Source organism: Tetrao urogallus (assembly GCF_951394365.1).
Source record: "Tetrao urogallus genome assembly, chromosome: 14".
Classification (NCBI taxonomy): domain Eukaryota; kingdom Metazoa; phylum Chordata; class Aves; order Galliformes; family Phasianidae; genus Tetrao; species Tetrao urogallus.
The window spans coordinates 13,725,237-13,741,529 of NC_136827.1; the positions used below are offsets into that span (position 1 = coordinate 13,725,237).

The 16,293-nt window shown below is 46.1% G+C and overlaps 1 protein-coding gene across 1 annotated transcript in view; it reads left to right on the top strand.

Moving 5' to 3' along the window:
- Positions 1-16,293, top strand: part of COL23A1 (collagen type XXIII alpha 1 chain) — a gene marked incomplete at both ends in the record, with an annotated part of 151,066 nt that overhangs the window by 111,546 nt on the left and 23,227 nt on the right. Inside the window, 1 exon segment of the mRNA XM_079542266.1 lies at positions 2,775-2,818. Within this exon segment, the coding sequence (XP_079398392.1) occupies positions 2,775-2,818 (44 nt within the window).

Here is a 16,293-nt window from a genome sequence, read left to right on the forward strand (position 1 = left end):
AGCTTGAACTTCTACCAAAGTTTTGGTTCAAAGTTTTGTTGTTTTTTTTTTTTTAATATTTTGTTTCATCCCTTCTGTTTACAGAAATATCCCAGTTTGGAATAGGGAAGAATCTAAGGCTCTTTTTAATGAAAGTAAAGCAATTTCTGCACGGAGAAGCATTCTTCCTCTCTCAGCCCTACACATACTTACAGCCCATGTTTTACCCATTAAGGCACTTCCAAGCCTTTTGGCCCTACATGTGCACACGTACAGCCCTACGTGTGCAGTTATTCAAGCAGTGTATGCATGAATCGTGCAGAGCTTGGGTTTTATTTGGGAATCTTCAGTGCTGCCTGTGTTTTACCATCATCAGTTTGTGCACAGTCCATTGTAGGTGAGGACTGTGTTGGTATCTGCTGAGCTTTAGGAGAAGCAACATCAGTCCTACTTATTTATGCTCCAGGACATCTTCCCGCTGTAGCTTTTATCCCTGGTTTGGTTTCCCTGCTGTCATGGCAGGAAGGACTCCATGATAAATGATTAAACAGAAATAGTTGCTTATCCCCAAATTTCCAAGCTGCAAAAATATGCGGAAGCAATTGTCTGTGACCTGTCACTTCCCTTATGTCTGTGTGCTGCCACGGATGAGACCGTGCTGGGTCTTAGACTGACATGAACATTATTTCGTATACCCAGTCAGGAAATTTGGGTCACTTACCTGTAATAGGCTTCTCCACCTCCCTCGAGTGCAACTGTTGAGCTTCCTAAGGAATCTCATGGTGTATCTGAGTATCTTCATGCCCTTGCAGACTCAGATACCAGCTGGTCCCTCACCCATCACAGTGAGGTTTGCTGCCAATTGCAGAAACCGATGGCAGACAAATTCCATGCACACGCAGGTTATTGTCTTCCTCCTTCTGAAGTGAGCTCCCAAGTTAATTTGTTATCCTGTTTGAAAGTCACAAAGTCTGTTTCCAGCTCTTTGTTCGTTACAAGAATTTCCAGTTCGTTCTTCAACATGCCTACATCTCGAGAGTGGCTGGGGAGGAGGCAGCCCCTCGGTACAGGCTGAGCTCCTGCTTATTGCTGCCTTGCAGGATACTTGACTTGCTTCTATAGGAGACAAGGATCTTGTGGCCAGACTTTTAAAGAACATGTTCCGTAAGCCAGAGCATCATGCTGTTCTGAGGGAGGAAAGATTGGTTCTATAGGTTTAAATGTATGCCTTAATGAATATTTATTGGCCAAAAGTGCCAATAAACTCTATGGGTGTCAGTTGTGAGCGTTCTATGTGGCACATAGAGGAGGCCCCTAGCTTTGATTCTGGTAGCTGAGAAGAACCTTTAAAGAGCACTTCCCTTTACGTGTGGGGAGAAAACAGTAGCTGGAAAAGGCAGTGGATCCCAAGGAGATTATAATTGGTAGGTCATTGAAATCCCATATTAAAATAATTTCCTGGCTGATTCTGATTCAAGACTTAGATTCTACTTTTCTACATGAGCCTTTTGTGGGTAAGTTGGTATATGAGTTAATAAATCAGGTTTACGATTCTCAGTTCATACATTGGCTTAGATCCACTGACTTCTGTGTACAGAAGAAACTAAACCAACACTAATAGCCTGAGTGAATTTTAGCACTAAGAAAAATTGAATTCTAGGTGGGGGGAAGATTTGGAGCTGGCACTTGGCAGTGGCTGTGTGTGGGGCTGGCCACGTTCAGCTGACAAGCACAGGTTAATGGGCTGAGTTTTGACAGCAGGCACTTTGGTCTCAGCCCTTATTCTTCAGCTTTTGGGGGTTTTGTTATTAAACTTTTCAACATAAGATTTTTTAAACAAACTTTAAAAACCTCGAAGATGCATTAGCTTGAAATATGCTTCTCATTGTATTTCACAGAATAATACACAATGAGGAAAGCTAATTATTTTTTTTTTTCTATGTTTTAATTTTTCCCACATTATTTCTTTTTTCTTTTTTTCTTTTTTAATTGTGATTTGTTTCTGGTTTGGATCAGCCAGGAAATGGAGCATGAAGGAGCCCAAACCAGCAAGCTTTGGGACGCCTCGCAAGTGGAAGTGAACATGGATTGCATTAGAGCAGGGGCTCAGGGTTCACCTCCGGGTAGCACCAACCAGGGCAAATGCTGGGAAATCAGCAGAAATCAGCAGGGCACGTGGCAGAGACCCTGCCCTGCAGGGGAGCACCGTTCTCTGTGATTATTTATTACTGTTTATCAACTACTGTTAAACACAGCTTCAGCCAGTGATATTGGTATCCAAAACCTATTGTAGATTTGTGGGATTGCTGCATCCCTCTGGCCTTGAGGGCAGCCATATCGCTGTGCTGCTACTGTGGCAAAGATGGCTTTTGAAATTCCTTCTCCGGTTTCTCTTCCATAGTAATGTGGAGCTCCATGGTGAAGATACCCTTCTTATTTTGGAGCTCCAGCTGTGCTGAGGGGCTCTGCTGGCCATGCTCCATGGTTGCGTGGGATGCCCAGGCAGTGAATGTAGGTGATGCCTTGTGCTGTACTTGGGGTCTTGTGCAGAGAGAGAGGATGGAGTCACACTGGGAACAAAGGTGTAAAAAATGTGATTTTACGCCCGCCATGAATGCTGGCAGGGCAACGACATGCGTGACGTGGGAGAACGAGGGTAGCGTCAAGTTTATCTAGGAAGTCATCATGCTGGAATTGAACTGAGAAGTAATGTAACTCTGATATTTTTTTTTTTAGGTTATGCTTCATCTTCGTGATTAAGTGACTTTTTTCTTTGTTTTTCTTTTGTTTTCCAGGACCTGCAGTAAGTATCGTGGATTTTACTGTTGGATCGACAAAGTTAAGGCTTTCTCCTTCCCCCTCCCCTTCCTTTCTGTGTCACTGCAAAAGCACAGCATTTTTTGGTAGAGGTGTGTCTGGAAGGCAAATTGGTACCAGATGCTGCTGTATTTTTTTCACAATTGTAGACAAATGGTGTGGGGGGAGTTCTAAAACGTTTAACTTGCTGCCCTCGGGGACTTCCAGTAATTTTAAACCCAGCAAATATTCAGAAGGAAGAAAAAAAAGAAAGATTTCCCTTTAGAGTTTCTTTACTCAGCTTCTACTGAGCCCGAAGAGCGCTATACTAATATTTTAATGTTTTGGTGGGATTTTTAGTTCCAAAGCTCTGCCTTGCTTGTCTTATCTGTTGTGTTTCCATCACTTAACATGGGTTTGGTAGCCTTGCAATGGGGACTGGAGGGATAGATGCAGCTTGCTTGCTTCTCTTTGAAGTCCTGGGGAGAATAATGAGCATTCCTCCCAGTGCAACCAGAAAATTTATGGGGAATTTGTTGTTTGAAGGGGTAATAGTTGAAAATGTGTCAACTCCTCTTTCCAAATGTTAGACGTGCCTTTCGCTGTGCCACCGCCACTTTCAAATCTGAGGTTACCCTGCTGCTTTTGGAGCAAGAAAAGAACATTCCATTGGGCCCTCCTCGCTGCCGAGGGGTTTTTAAAAAGGATTTATGGGTGTTAGGTGCTTCTGTTTTCTTTCTTTCTTCCCCCAGTGCAGGAGGAGAGGCATAGGCTGTTGGCAGCCATGTGTTTCCCTGTCCATGGTTGCATTAACAGAGACGTTTCTTCACATTGCTCTCGTCTCACAGGGCCTCACAGGGTTGGAAAGGGGTCATTTCAGGGAAAATAGCTTGGCTAGCAATTCTTGGGCTAATTAATTTCCAGTTCTGTCCATCTACCTGAAGGCCAAAAGGTGACGAGGAGTTGCACGTGGAGCGTGGGAGCTGTCGCAGCGCTCTGGCTTTGGTTCTCCTGGGATGGTCCACGCTGCTGATGGCTTTGGTTAATGGCATTCAGCCGTTGGAAATTTCACTTCTATTTCAAGTTTGTTTTTTAGCCCGGAGAGGGGATTGGGTAAAGTTATTATTGGGCCACGTTTCGAAGGAGCAAATTAGGAAAATTTAAGGCTTAATAGCTTTGACTTGACTGTTCTTAGAGCAGATCTGAACACATTGACTCTAAGTGTTGTGCCAAACATTAGCCGTAAATCCCAGATACTGGCTGGCTCGAGAAAGGCAAACAAATGAATTTTTCCTTGTCAGTTTGTGTTCAGAAGTTTAGTCTGACCATGAAATCATTTTCCTGTAAATATTCTGTAATTGAAAACCACAACACGGCCTCTCTGCCCACACCACAAAAACGATGGGTTTTGGAGATGTTTATGATGGTGTGAAAGGGGCAAGTGCCATCTGAAGGGATCGGCAGAGCCCTGCGTGGATGCACAGTGCTCAGGGTGCTGGAGCTGAACTCCACTGATATGTCTTTAAGGGACTTTTTCTCTTAATCCAAGTACTTTGGCTTTTAAAGGGGTTGATTTAACTGTTTCTGCACCTGCCATCAGCCCACACGCAGCCAGCCGCGTTGCGCTGCCTCACGTGTGCTGCATGGCGCGCCGTTCGGCAGAGGCAACATATGGAGCACTCCGAGTTTTGCTTTGTTTCTCCTTGGTTTCATTTCCTGGTTCCCACGGCACTACTGAAGTGCAGGCGGAGCGCAGGGGAGATGGAACACAAACAAGGCGTTTTTCTCTCCCTTTGCCCTTCCAGAGACAACTCCTGGTTTAGTTCATTTCAAAAATAATAATCTTGCAATTTTTAGCTCAAGTAGCATTTTTTCAGAGATCTCTTTAAACATTGTAATAAAAGTCCTAGAACCCACAGAACCACAATATTATTTTATTTCAGCAGTACTGCATTTAGTTCTATTGGTTTCTTCTGTTTCTTGATTTTGGCCATAAGGAATCGATTACATCTTACATGTACAGCATCGCACTGCTGAGGCTGTATCCTCAGTTCTGTTGTTCCCTAGTAGCAGTTGTTCTGGCATTTCATTTTTTGGCTGTCATAAGCTAGTTGTGTGTACAAAATTATTAGAATTTGTGGTGCAGGATTTGTGGCTGTTGGATGATTGATTGTCCTGTCTTGTGAGTGAGGGGGATTCTGCTCTGCTGTGCTGTAAAACCTCCGTTTCAGAGGGTATTAAAATCACATGCTGAGTAGGAAATTTCTGCCATTGAAGGATAGACTTGCCACATGCATAATTAAACATTTACAGTCTCAGATATTAGCAGACACTTTATGTATTAGCATGCTGACTGAGGAGCTCACCAGCAAGCGAGTTTACAAGTGTTTCCTATTTGTGTGTGTGCTCCAGTGCCATACATCTCTATAAAGACCTCACTGTATGCTTTATCCCAAGGCTGCAATTTGTTAAATAGGTGGTTGTGGAAGCCAGTGTTGTTTCTGGATGAACCAAGAGTGCTGCAGGAGGCGTTTGGAGCTGCAGGAGCACTTAGCAAGAAGTGAAAACCATTGTAATGGATAGGAATGGGCTGCCAGAGCTGCTCGTGCTGTAGGAAACGTGTGGAGCTCGCTGCATATCTGAGGCATGCTGACATAATCTATGTTTATAGTAGCATATGACACTGCTGTAGCAGACACATGCCTTACTGCCTGCCTGTGTACCAGCTAATGCTTAACAGCTCCTTCCTGGGAATCTTCCTGGTGTCTGGCTTACAGCAGTCCCTCACTGTGCCACTGGCTCAGCTGGAGCTGTAAATGCCTTTGGGAAAGCAGAAAGGGTGAAGTCCTCTGGTTGAGTTGGGGTTTTCTCTGCTGATCCTACAGGTATTGTTAATGACTTAAGGTCTTTCCCCATAGCATCCACTGCTTTCCACTTCACTGCAAACAGAAGCGAGGTGTAGAGGTGAGCTGGGGGAATCTCAACCTCAAAGAGAGTAATGGATTTGAAAGGGGAAACCTGCACAGGATCAGGTGCCAGGGTAGTTCAGTGCTCAGCAATCACCAACAAAACCTCTTTCTGGTTTTGGGATGGGGCTATGGGTGCGTGGCTGGGACTCTATTGTGTGCTTCATGGGCAGCAGGGATGGGAGCAAGCTGGCCAAGCCTTCGGTAAGTAGCTCAAGTGAGGCATGAGGTCAAACTCTGGGGAAAATTGGCTGTAGGCATTACGTTCTTGGGGAAGAAAGTTACCCCAAGAGGTTTCTATGGAGGAGTTTGGTCCTAGGGCCAGTGGGGGAGCTGACAGCCCCTGCCCTGCCTGCTGCTATGAGCATTGACTGACCTGATATCTCGCTTGTTCCCCACCACAGGGGCAGTCAGGACGCGATGGTTACCCGGTAACTCCGCTATTCCTTTTGTTTTAATTCTCTTTTAATCTGCACCCTGTCATTCTTTCTGTCTTTGCCATGACACTTGATTTTCTTTGCGTGTCTTGATCTTTTTTTTTTTTTTCCTTTTTTCTGCACTCTTTGTCAGTGATGGCCTTTAGAGAGATTTGGCCCAAAATCTCAGGAGCCTTTGCAGTGTTCTCTGTTGTTTACAGAGCAAAAGGCTTGAAGTCTTTCATGGTATTACAGAACACTCTTGTGGTATTTGTTATTGCACTCCTGCCTGCTTGCTTTTTTCTCAAGAAGACTGCTAAGAAAACTTGCTCCTTGTTACTGCCACCTCAAGCCCTGTCCTGATTCCCCCTGAGCAGCTGTTAAACGAAACCAACATCTGTTGGATTTTGTGCGTGTGATGGATGGAGAGCTTGAGGAAGGAGGGCTGGAAGGAAAACAAAGCTGATTTCAGTTTCCATTTTCCCCTCCCTGAGGAAGACAGGAACCTTTCTCCAGCAGGCCCAGAGGAGGAGAGGTACACACAAGTGTGTTAATTTTGCAGAATGAGCAGGAGGACTTTGCAGTAGGCTGGGGCACCGTTGCTTCGCATGGCTCCATCTTCCCCTGGCAGCCCTGTTGGAGGCTTGTCATGTCTTTGGGGCCTCAGCAGAGCAAGGAGGGCACAGAAACACACGAGTGGTGGTTCAGAGCTGAGCTCGAGATGGGAGACTTTGCTCTAGTTGACCTATGCAATTGTAGTTTTATGGTGGCTTCCTGCTCTTGCAGGATGTGGCTAACCACTGATGAACAAGCAGTACCCTTGGCTGTGGGCAGGTTTGTCCTCATCTTTATGCTGGTGATATTCTGGCAAAGCATGTGCCTGCAGTTATTTGTGGAGTCGTGAACGTCGGAAATGCTGAGATGAAATAGCAGATTTTCCCTAGCACAGAGCATGCCCCCCAGCCTGCCTGGCAGCCAGCCCCAGCCTTGTGTTGACTCCAGGTCCCAGTGAGGGATTCTGCTGCTGCCCCAGGGCTGGCAGCCACCTCCAGCTCTGCTACTACATTTGCACTGGGAGAACAGCATTATATCCCTGGAAGGTATTTGCTCCTGTCTCCTTGCTTCCTGGGACCTGCTGTTGCTGCACTACTGGTTTTATTATGGGCCTTGCAGAATGATGAGCCGAACCCAGTGAACAGTGAATTGCTGGCCTGTGGCTATGCTAAGTAGCTTTATCTAATAAGGAGGTGATAATAATTGTATTTTCAAGGTGTATATGTGGAGGACAAAACAGCATAAATCAGAATTGAGAGTAATTCAGTAGAAGCATGTGGAGAGACTTTATTACATCCAGGTGCTTGGGCAAACTGATGTAATTATTTAGTTTTCTTCTGGCTGATGAAATGAACTCTGAGCAGGTAAAATTTGAAGGTATACGTAGGCCTCGTCTGGCTGTGGTTGCACCTGTACAACAGTGCAGGGCTGGTGGTGGAGGTGAACTGTGTCACAGAGGAGGGTGCACAGGGCTCAGTGGATGTCCTTGTTGGGAGAGCACCATGCTGGGGGCACTGCTGGGGATGGGGCTGGTGGGGAGGGCTGGGCTCTGGCATGGCCAGAGATGGCTCTAACGTAGGAAACCTCAGTTGAGCCTTGAGCCCAGTGAGTAGATGCTTTCATAGAATCGTGTGGGGATATTGTGCCATCATCTTGGCACCTTCTGATCATTTCTGAAAGTTTTTTTCCCTCTCCCATGCTTTCTGCAGTTCCTTAACAAAATTGCTTGAAACTTTGGCTACAGGCAAGTGCAGAAGTAGTGGTGAGTGGAAATTAAATAGTGTTTGGCACCAGAGATGGATGTGGTAACACTTTCACCTCTTGGATAACAGTTCTTTGATTTTATTTGCAAGTTGCTAGCATTTGAGCAAGGTGCTGAGTGCAAAAGGGAGAGCAGATAGGCTCTCAGGAGGGCTTGAGCCAGTCTGTCAGCCCAGCTGGGCTTTGAGACTCTTAACAGTTAAGCATGTGCCAACAACAACGTGCGTTACCCTAAGTCCCTTCTGGTTTTGAGTGTTGGAATTAAATGAAGTGGAAATAGAGCATGAGCTCTCTGCGGTTGCAGGCTCAAAGTTCAGTAGCTCAAGTTGTTTCTTCTGGTGAGCTGGGACACATTAGCCAGGCACAATCCTGGACAGGAAAAGCCTTCAACATGTATTAGTGCAACTGCGTGATGTGGGCTGCATGGAGGGCATGGGAGGAGAGCAACTTCCAGGGCCATCTTATGTCTCTGGCTGTGATGCTCAGCTCCTATTTCACTGTGCCAACAGTTGCCCTGCTCAGGAATATGCCCAGCACGATGGGGCCAGCACTGGGGCTTCAGCTGCACCCACTTTGAGTGCGCACAATTGGGTGCTGAGCTCTCCCTGCTGCTCTGGAGGGCGTTGCAGAGCACGGCTGTGGGCAGGACAGCCACTCCTGCTGATTTGCCTGCATTGTTTCGCTCGGGCGTTCCCCTCACCAGCTGTTCTGAAGAGATGCCAGCAGCTTTATATCAGATTGATGAGGGTAATTTGGATGACACTTTTGGTGTTTGCCAAGAGTGCCCACCCCAAACTTGCGTACAGACCCAGAGTCGATTTTGGGTTTTTCCACAGCTGTACTGGAGCAGGGGAAAAGCAGATGTGCACTGCCCCCACGCTCTGCTCTGTGCCTGAGCAGGGACCTGTGCTTATCTCACCGTAGGGTCGGTGCGTTGGCACTGGGGGTCATCCATCCTTGTAAAGCCAAGAAGGGAACAGAGGGGTGGGCTTTGCACAGGGGTGCATCTGGCTGCCTATGATAGTGATGTAGACTGCTGTGTTTGGAAAACAGAGACATGAAGACCTGATGGATAGTCTGCTTCCAGTACAGCTCTTCCAAGTGACCTTCTGATGCAGGCAGATCTTCCCATCATGAGATTGTTTAATAGAATCAGATCATCTATGGGCGAGAGAAGTGATGGCTGGGAGGTGCCTTCAGCAGCCTGTGCTCATCCCATCCTCCTGCCCCATGTGGGGATGGTTTTCTCCTTGCCTTCAAACCACTCAGCTCTCCTCCTACACAATATTTCTCCTCTTTCCCAGTGAGATGTCATATTTACTGTTCACCAGAAACCATTTCCTTCCCTCTTCCCATCCATCAGAGAGCCTTCTGGAGCCCAACTCTGCTGAAGAGTTTCATCTGCCTCTGCTAACTCATTCCTCCCCAAAGTTGGTCTCCACAACACCACCTAAACGTGACATCCCCAATGGAGAGTTGTCACTTCAAGTGGGAAGAAACCAAAGGAATTAAGTTGATTAATGAGGTGAATTACTTTATGTGCGTGTCTTCATTAATAAAAAGCAGAGCAGGGAATAGGCTTTGCAGAAGAAGTGTGATAGGAAACAGAGTTGTCTCTTACTTTATACATTTTCCTTGGAATACTAGCATCTATTTTTAGTTGATCAGAGTGTTACTCATTTGTTTCTTCCAGCGTATAATGTTTGCCTTTGAATTTTGTAAATCATTAATGCGTGTTGCCTGAAAGAGCTTTGGCATTGCTCTGCCCATCTCTTGCAGTGATGGCAGCTCATCAGGGTTGTGGGGGAGGAGAGGGATTCCAGTTCTGCCTGCTGAGAAATCACGCACCTTCTTACTCAAAGTAATTCACTATCCAGTGATACCATCCTTGTCTGCTGACTGATAACTACGCCAACAAGATGAGTAAGCAGAGTTCTGGTAAAGGACAGTGAGTTGTTGGTTGTTTTTAATTACATGCTTTGCAACAGGGGGCTTTTGAACCCTCACTGCATCCTGGCACTTTGTGCTGGGTGAACTTTGAGATTAACACAGACTTTGCTCTACGCTGATGCACCTTGCAGGGAGTAACTGCTAAGTCAAAACTGAGATATTCTTGCACAGGATATTCTCATCTTGGGTTAAGTTGCAGTTGGAGCTAAGTGGCTCAGCATCTTCTGAAACGCTTTTTGGGGAGCTCTGCATAGTGAGCTAAGCGCTCAACTGTAGTGCTTGGAGCCAGAAATGAACTTGTAAGGATGACAACCTCTGGTCTTAATTAATTTTCAAGGCAAAAAGTGAAGCCAAATGTTATTTCTGAGCTGATGTCTGGGAGCAGGGCTGGGGGAGCGCTTGCAGAAGGGAAGCTGGCTCCGTATCTCCCAGGACCGCAGCATGGCAATGCTTTGGTGGCAGCCCTAGACCTTGGCTTCAACTAGTTGAGTTTGGGGTTTCCTCCAGCGAGCAATTAGGAGTTTCAATTAATGTAAATAACTCAGCAGGGGAAAGTCCATGTAAGCTGTTTGTGTGCAACCCATAAACGTGCTTTGAACACAGGCGAGAAATGAGGAACACGTGCCAAAGCCAACTGCTTGTGGCAGTTCCTCCATTCTGTCGTGGTCCCTTCGAGTTTACCAAAAAGCTCCAGAGTGTGGATTTAGCCAAGCGTGTTTGGGAACAGCAGTTTAACACTTCAGGAAGACTGCCAGGGGTGGGAGACCATGCTACGTGGTCAGATCCCATGGGTGTAGGAAGAAGTGTGTGGATCTCATACTTTTCTTGTGTTGTTTTTTGTTTTGTTTTGTTTTTACAATAGGCAGATGGTTTCCAGACCCAGAGTGGTAGCTTGTGCACAGACGTGGAGCTCCTGTATGTTCTATGGGTGTTTGGGGTAGTTGTGAATGCCCATATAAAATAACATCATATTCAATGTCTGGCATTGTTAGATATCTCCTAGAACAGTGTTGTGTAATTGGTGTCCATCTCCAAAATGAAGGTCGCCATCAACAAGTTGACTTTTTTGTTTCCTTGGCTAGGTTCGTCAAGTTCATAACTGTTGAACTGTAGTCATTATTCTTAATTGCAGGCTTCAGTCCTATGTTTGTTCTCACGGGCCTCTTTATTCATAAATATTCAAACTTCAGGGGTATCTCCTGTGAATTAAGTCATTTGCACACATAATTCTCCCAGTGAGACTCCAAAAGACAGAAGTAACAAAAAATTCATTTTACAAGGCAAATTTTGTAGTTTGAGTTTCTTCATTCTAATATCAGTTTTGTGGCCAATACACGTACTGCCTAGAGGGGGTAACTTTAAGCCAGGAAAGCAGATCCAGTCCGTTCTCCTGTTGTGTCCATTTACTGTCTCTGTCTGTGGAGACAATGACTTTGTAAAGAACATCTCTTCAGGGCAGCAGTTTGTTTTTCTTTGGATTTAGAGGTAGTTCCTGCACAGGGAAAAATAAAAAGTTGCCTCATCGCATCCAGCAGGGGAATGGCAGATGAATTTGGTTGTCTTCTGGGCTTCCCATTCCTCTTCCAGCACTTCTGGCCAAGCAAAGGCGCCAACAACAACTGTGAGGAGAATTTTTCTGCTTGTATGCAGAGGAAAAGTGAGGAAAACTAAGGAATATGCTCTTTGGCCCAATAGGGGAGGCAATTCCAATGGAGCCATAGAGCTGGAATTGCAGTAGCAGGTCAAGGATATAAAGATACTGTGAGGTTGAAGTGTTTGCTTGGAATTCTCCAACACAGTTGCTTACCAACATCAAAATTTTATTCCCACCACAGAGGCTGTCTCCTTTCTTAGCTGGATGCTAAAAACAAAATGTCCAGAACCCAACTGGGCACCAAATGCTTACAAGGAGGAGTTGCACAGCACACATGGAACCCATTTCAACCTCAGAAATTTGAGGGAAGTCAGGGGACTTTCTTCCATAAAAAGCACTTTGTTGTTCTGGAAGCAAACTGGTGCCATGTGATGCACAGATGAGCTCTCACTCCTGACCTGGTGCTCAGCAGCAGATGACACAATCTCGTGCAATTGTGCAAGAGTGTGGAGGAGCAGGAACTGGCCCATGCATCAGGGCAGGCAACTTTAGGGCTTCTCTGCTTCCCTGTGTGCTGGAAGGAGTGGGTGAACCCATGTCTCTCTTGGGACATTTCTTTGTGATTCGTCTAAGCAGGTTCGGGAGTTGAGGCGATGTCTGGTGCTGTGCCTGTGCAGTGATTTGTTTCCATCCCTTTGCGCTGCTTAACATCAAATTTACTTCCAGGCATCTTTGGAAAGATGCCTAGCGAAGCAATGAGGGAGTCCTGTGAGGAGATGGAAGGAGACTTGTGCTGGAGTTCTATCTTAAAGGCAGATACTGAAGGGGAAAAGGTCTCTTACCTCCATAATGAACCCCTGATGAACATTGTTGGTGCATCTGGGAAGGGAGCTGGGAGCAAAGTGCTGCAGTGAGCCTGCGCTTGTGGTGCCCAGAAGGATCTGAACGATGAGTAGGGTCCAGTACTGCTCCAAAAGACCCTCGGAAGAGTGCCGGGGCTGCTTTTTTTTTTTTTTTTTCCTCCTTCTTCCCGTTTTATTTTGTATTTTTGAAGGATTTCAGGAACCCTTGTAAGCACTGATATCCGCACTGGGATCCCCTTGCAAAGGACGTTGGGTGGCGGGCAGCTTGCATGGCACAGCCCAGCCTGCGGGGTGGCAGCTCTCCTGCAGAGCCCCACGCTCTGGTTTGCATTATGGGTGAAGCTCTTAGCACATTGCTGCTCATTTCTGCTTTGTTTCTGTACAAGAATGGACGTAAGGCTGCCCAGCAATATGAGGACTTTTAAAAAAAATTTTTTAAATAGAACACAATTTTTTTTTTGGTTGGTTAACACACGCCTGGCCCTTATCAGGCTGCTGCTCTGCATCCTCTGTCTGAGCCCTCCACTGGGGATTTGCTGCCTTCAGCTGCGGCTGCAGGATGTAGTTCCATCTGAAGCACGTTATTAGCAAAGGTTGTTAATTAGCATACCAACAGATCTCATAGAAGGAACGGCCAAAAGGGATCTGTCTGGACTCAGCCATCGCCTGCAGAGGTGTTGTAGGTAACCCTTCCCATGGGCTCCTCACGTGTGTGTAAGTGCTGCTGCTTGGAAGGGCCAGTGATTCCTGGAGCGGTGGTGGTGATGGATGGAGCAGAAAGAGGCTCAGCAGCACTCGGTGATCCCAGGCCCTTGGTGATAGTGCTAAAATACTGCTGTGCCCTTTTGTTCTGACAATTTTCTCCTTCTCAAATGTAAGATTTTACTATTCTTCTAAACCACAGAGACAGAGATTGAAGGCAGTCCTTTGAATCCATGAAAATTTGACTGCAGGGTTCCTTCCGACCTCCATGCTAATTTTTAGCAGAGCAGGAAACATTAAAAATAACCACGAGAGAAGATTTCCCAACTCGGAAGGGTTGGCCTTTTAGTAATCTCTGGCTTTGTTTTCACTCGATATTTTGCCCCTAACATTCCTGCAGTATTGCTGAAGCAAACCCATCCCCAACAACATCAGTGATGGAGGAGGAAGGCAGGAGGTCAGCCTGGCTGGCACCCAGCCTCCCTCTGAGCAGGGTAAGGGATGTGCAGGGGAAATGTTCATTATTTAATCCACCAGTGTTTGCTTTTGGGATCAGAGCTTGTAAGCTTGACATGTTTTCTAATTGTTCCTAAGCCTTTGGTGGCTCTCAGCATTGAGTGAATCAGCTGTCACTGCAAAAGTGAGGTATTTTGGTGCTGTGTCTTGACCTTCCTGAGTTTCTACTGTGAAACAAACACCAAAAATATCATGTTCTTTAAAACTGCGACAGGGCACTAAAGCTGAAATGTATGACCAAATCAAGGCAGACAGTGAGAGTGCATGAAGCAGTAGCAAACTGCACTCGTGCTCCGGCATCTCACCTGGCACAGGTCTGTGCTCTCAGCTAGCACATAAATCGTGTCTTCATGTGATGGGTGTTACTGTCTGGGAGTGCAACTGCAGTACCTGTCACCTCTGCTCCTGCTGACCCAGCTCCTCGCCTCCCGTGCTCCAGCGTGGCTCTGGCCAGATGTTGCAGATGTGTTTTCTTTATCAATCTGACAGGAACATTTCCTCCTTTCCCTTCAAATGTTGATGATGTCCTGCAGAGCTATGCTGACCTAGTGCTGAATGCAGGTGGTCCTTACTGGTGTGTGATCAGAAAATGAGATCTGAGTTACTTACCAGCAATCAGTGGCTCCAGTGTTCGCTCAGTGGCTGTGCCGGTGCCCAGCTGGGACCACACCAGTGCTGGCTTGCTCAAATTGCTTGGAATTGATGGGTTTTGTCCCACTTTGTCACTGCACTGATGGTTTTGGTCAGATCCACGTTTGAAGAAAAGCTGATGACATTTTTTCTCTACTCAGTCTCAAAGCATCAGGCTTGTTGTAGACAAAATGGTTCATCGTCTCTCAACTTTGTGAGTGTTGAATTATGTAAAGTGTTTTCACTGTATGATTAGGAGCAGAAGGCTTGTAGTAGAGCATGGGCAAGGACAGGAGTGAAACTTATCCCTGGCAAAAATCGCAGCACAACTCTGCAAGCTTCCTTTTGCTTTGGCTCTGTTGTGGGGTGTACGGAACGCTCGCCCTTCTTTTAAGCTCTTTGTTGGTTGTTTAAGTGTCATTTTTGTCCCCTCCAAAATGAAAACTTCCCTAGAGTTGGTTTTTGATTGGAGAACAGGGAGTTGTTTTTCTGTTCCTTAGTTATCAACTAAACTAAACATTGCTTCATCTTTAATTAAAATGACATGGACCAGAATTCAAGGAAGGGAGAATCATGATCTCAACACTTGGGTGCTTCTGAATGTTGCAGGCTCTCCATGGAGCACACCCACACCTCCAGTGTGGTCTCTTCCTTTACCCCAGCAGCTCCATGACTGCTCGGGGCCTTCTGCCATGGGCTGCTGGCCGGGCAGGTTGGGCTCAGCCCATCAGACCTCAGCCTGAACTGATGAGCGTTTACGAGCCTGACTTACGGCGTTGTCCGCTCAGCGGAGCGGCTGGCCCAGAGCCCCTTTGAAAGCCCAATGGATATTGTTTCTCTTGAGCATTAAATGCTTTCCCTCAAACAAACATTCTTTGAATAGGCTATTGTTTTTCCTTCTGGATGTCCCTTTGTGGACTGATACAAGAATAGCTAGAAGCTGATGAATTGCTGTTATAAATTTCTTTTATTTTTTAAATCCGTGGGACTTCTGTTTCGTTGAGAACTTGGATGTGCTGCGAGTTCCCTGCTCAGGTCCCATGTTTTTCCTCTGGAGATCCCCAGTAGCTGCATTGGGAGATTCAGGTCAAACAGCTCCAGCAATTGTAGCTTCAGGAGGGAAATTTGGCAGACCTGAAACCTTTCCCAAACACTCTGATGTGAAGAAGTGTGGTGAACTAAAGTGCAGAGCGATATCTGTCAGGGAAGGAGTAGTTTGGCTGTGGTACACAAGCCTGTATCAGTGGACGCTGCTAAGTTCACTCATATCTTTCATCAACACTTTTGTATATTGACATTTATATGCTGGTAGTTCCTCATAAATGACATACAGTACATAGATAATCAGGGTTTGGTAGCTTCCAAAAACTCAGGTGTGCAGGGATGCCTGTTGTTTTCAGGTGAATATCCTGGGCACTGCTCCCCCACCCCTCTGGGTTTGCCTCTCATCCAACAGAGCCATGCAGACCTGAGGTTTAACACTCCAAGCCTGGCAGTACTGCTGCTGCAGGCTGATTTATTCCTTACTGACAGCTGGAGCTGGGAGACGGGCACATTATTTTTAATGCAGACTTTAGTCTTCTCTTACAAACATCTCTTTTTTTTTTTTTTTCTGCTTTTTTTTTTTTTTAATCTCCATTTCAGCATCATAGATTTAAACTAAACTCGGAAAAAGTTCACCCTAAACAGTTCCCTAATACAGAAAACTTTGACTCTTTATTGTTGTGTTATGCAACCATCTAGAGGGTGTGTGCTTCAGTAGGTCCTCCAGGCTGCAAAGCTGAAGATGCTGTGGGGACATCTGGCACAGCCCTGGGTTCTGCCTGGAGCCCTTGTCAGCCTGGGCTGGGGGGTCTGTGGTGCAAGAAGGAGCCTGAGCACTTTGTGGACTTGCAGCCATCGTGTCTTATTTCTTTGGGAAACATTTCCAGGCTGAGTTGTCTATGTGAGGAGAGGCTTTATGAGCCTAGGCTGCAGGTAGAGGAGAGGGAAAATGCAGTTCTCCTTGGATTTACTGTTAAACGTAAATAGCTGCACACATTGATCAACCACATGCTCCTGCAGCA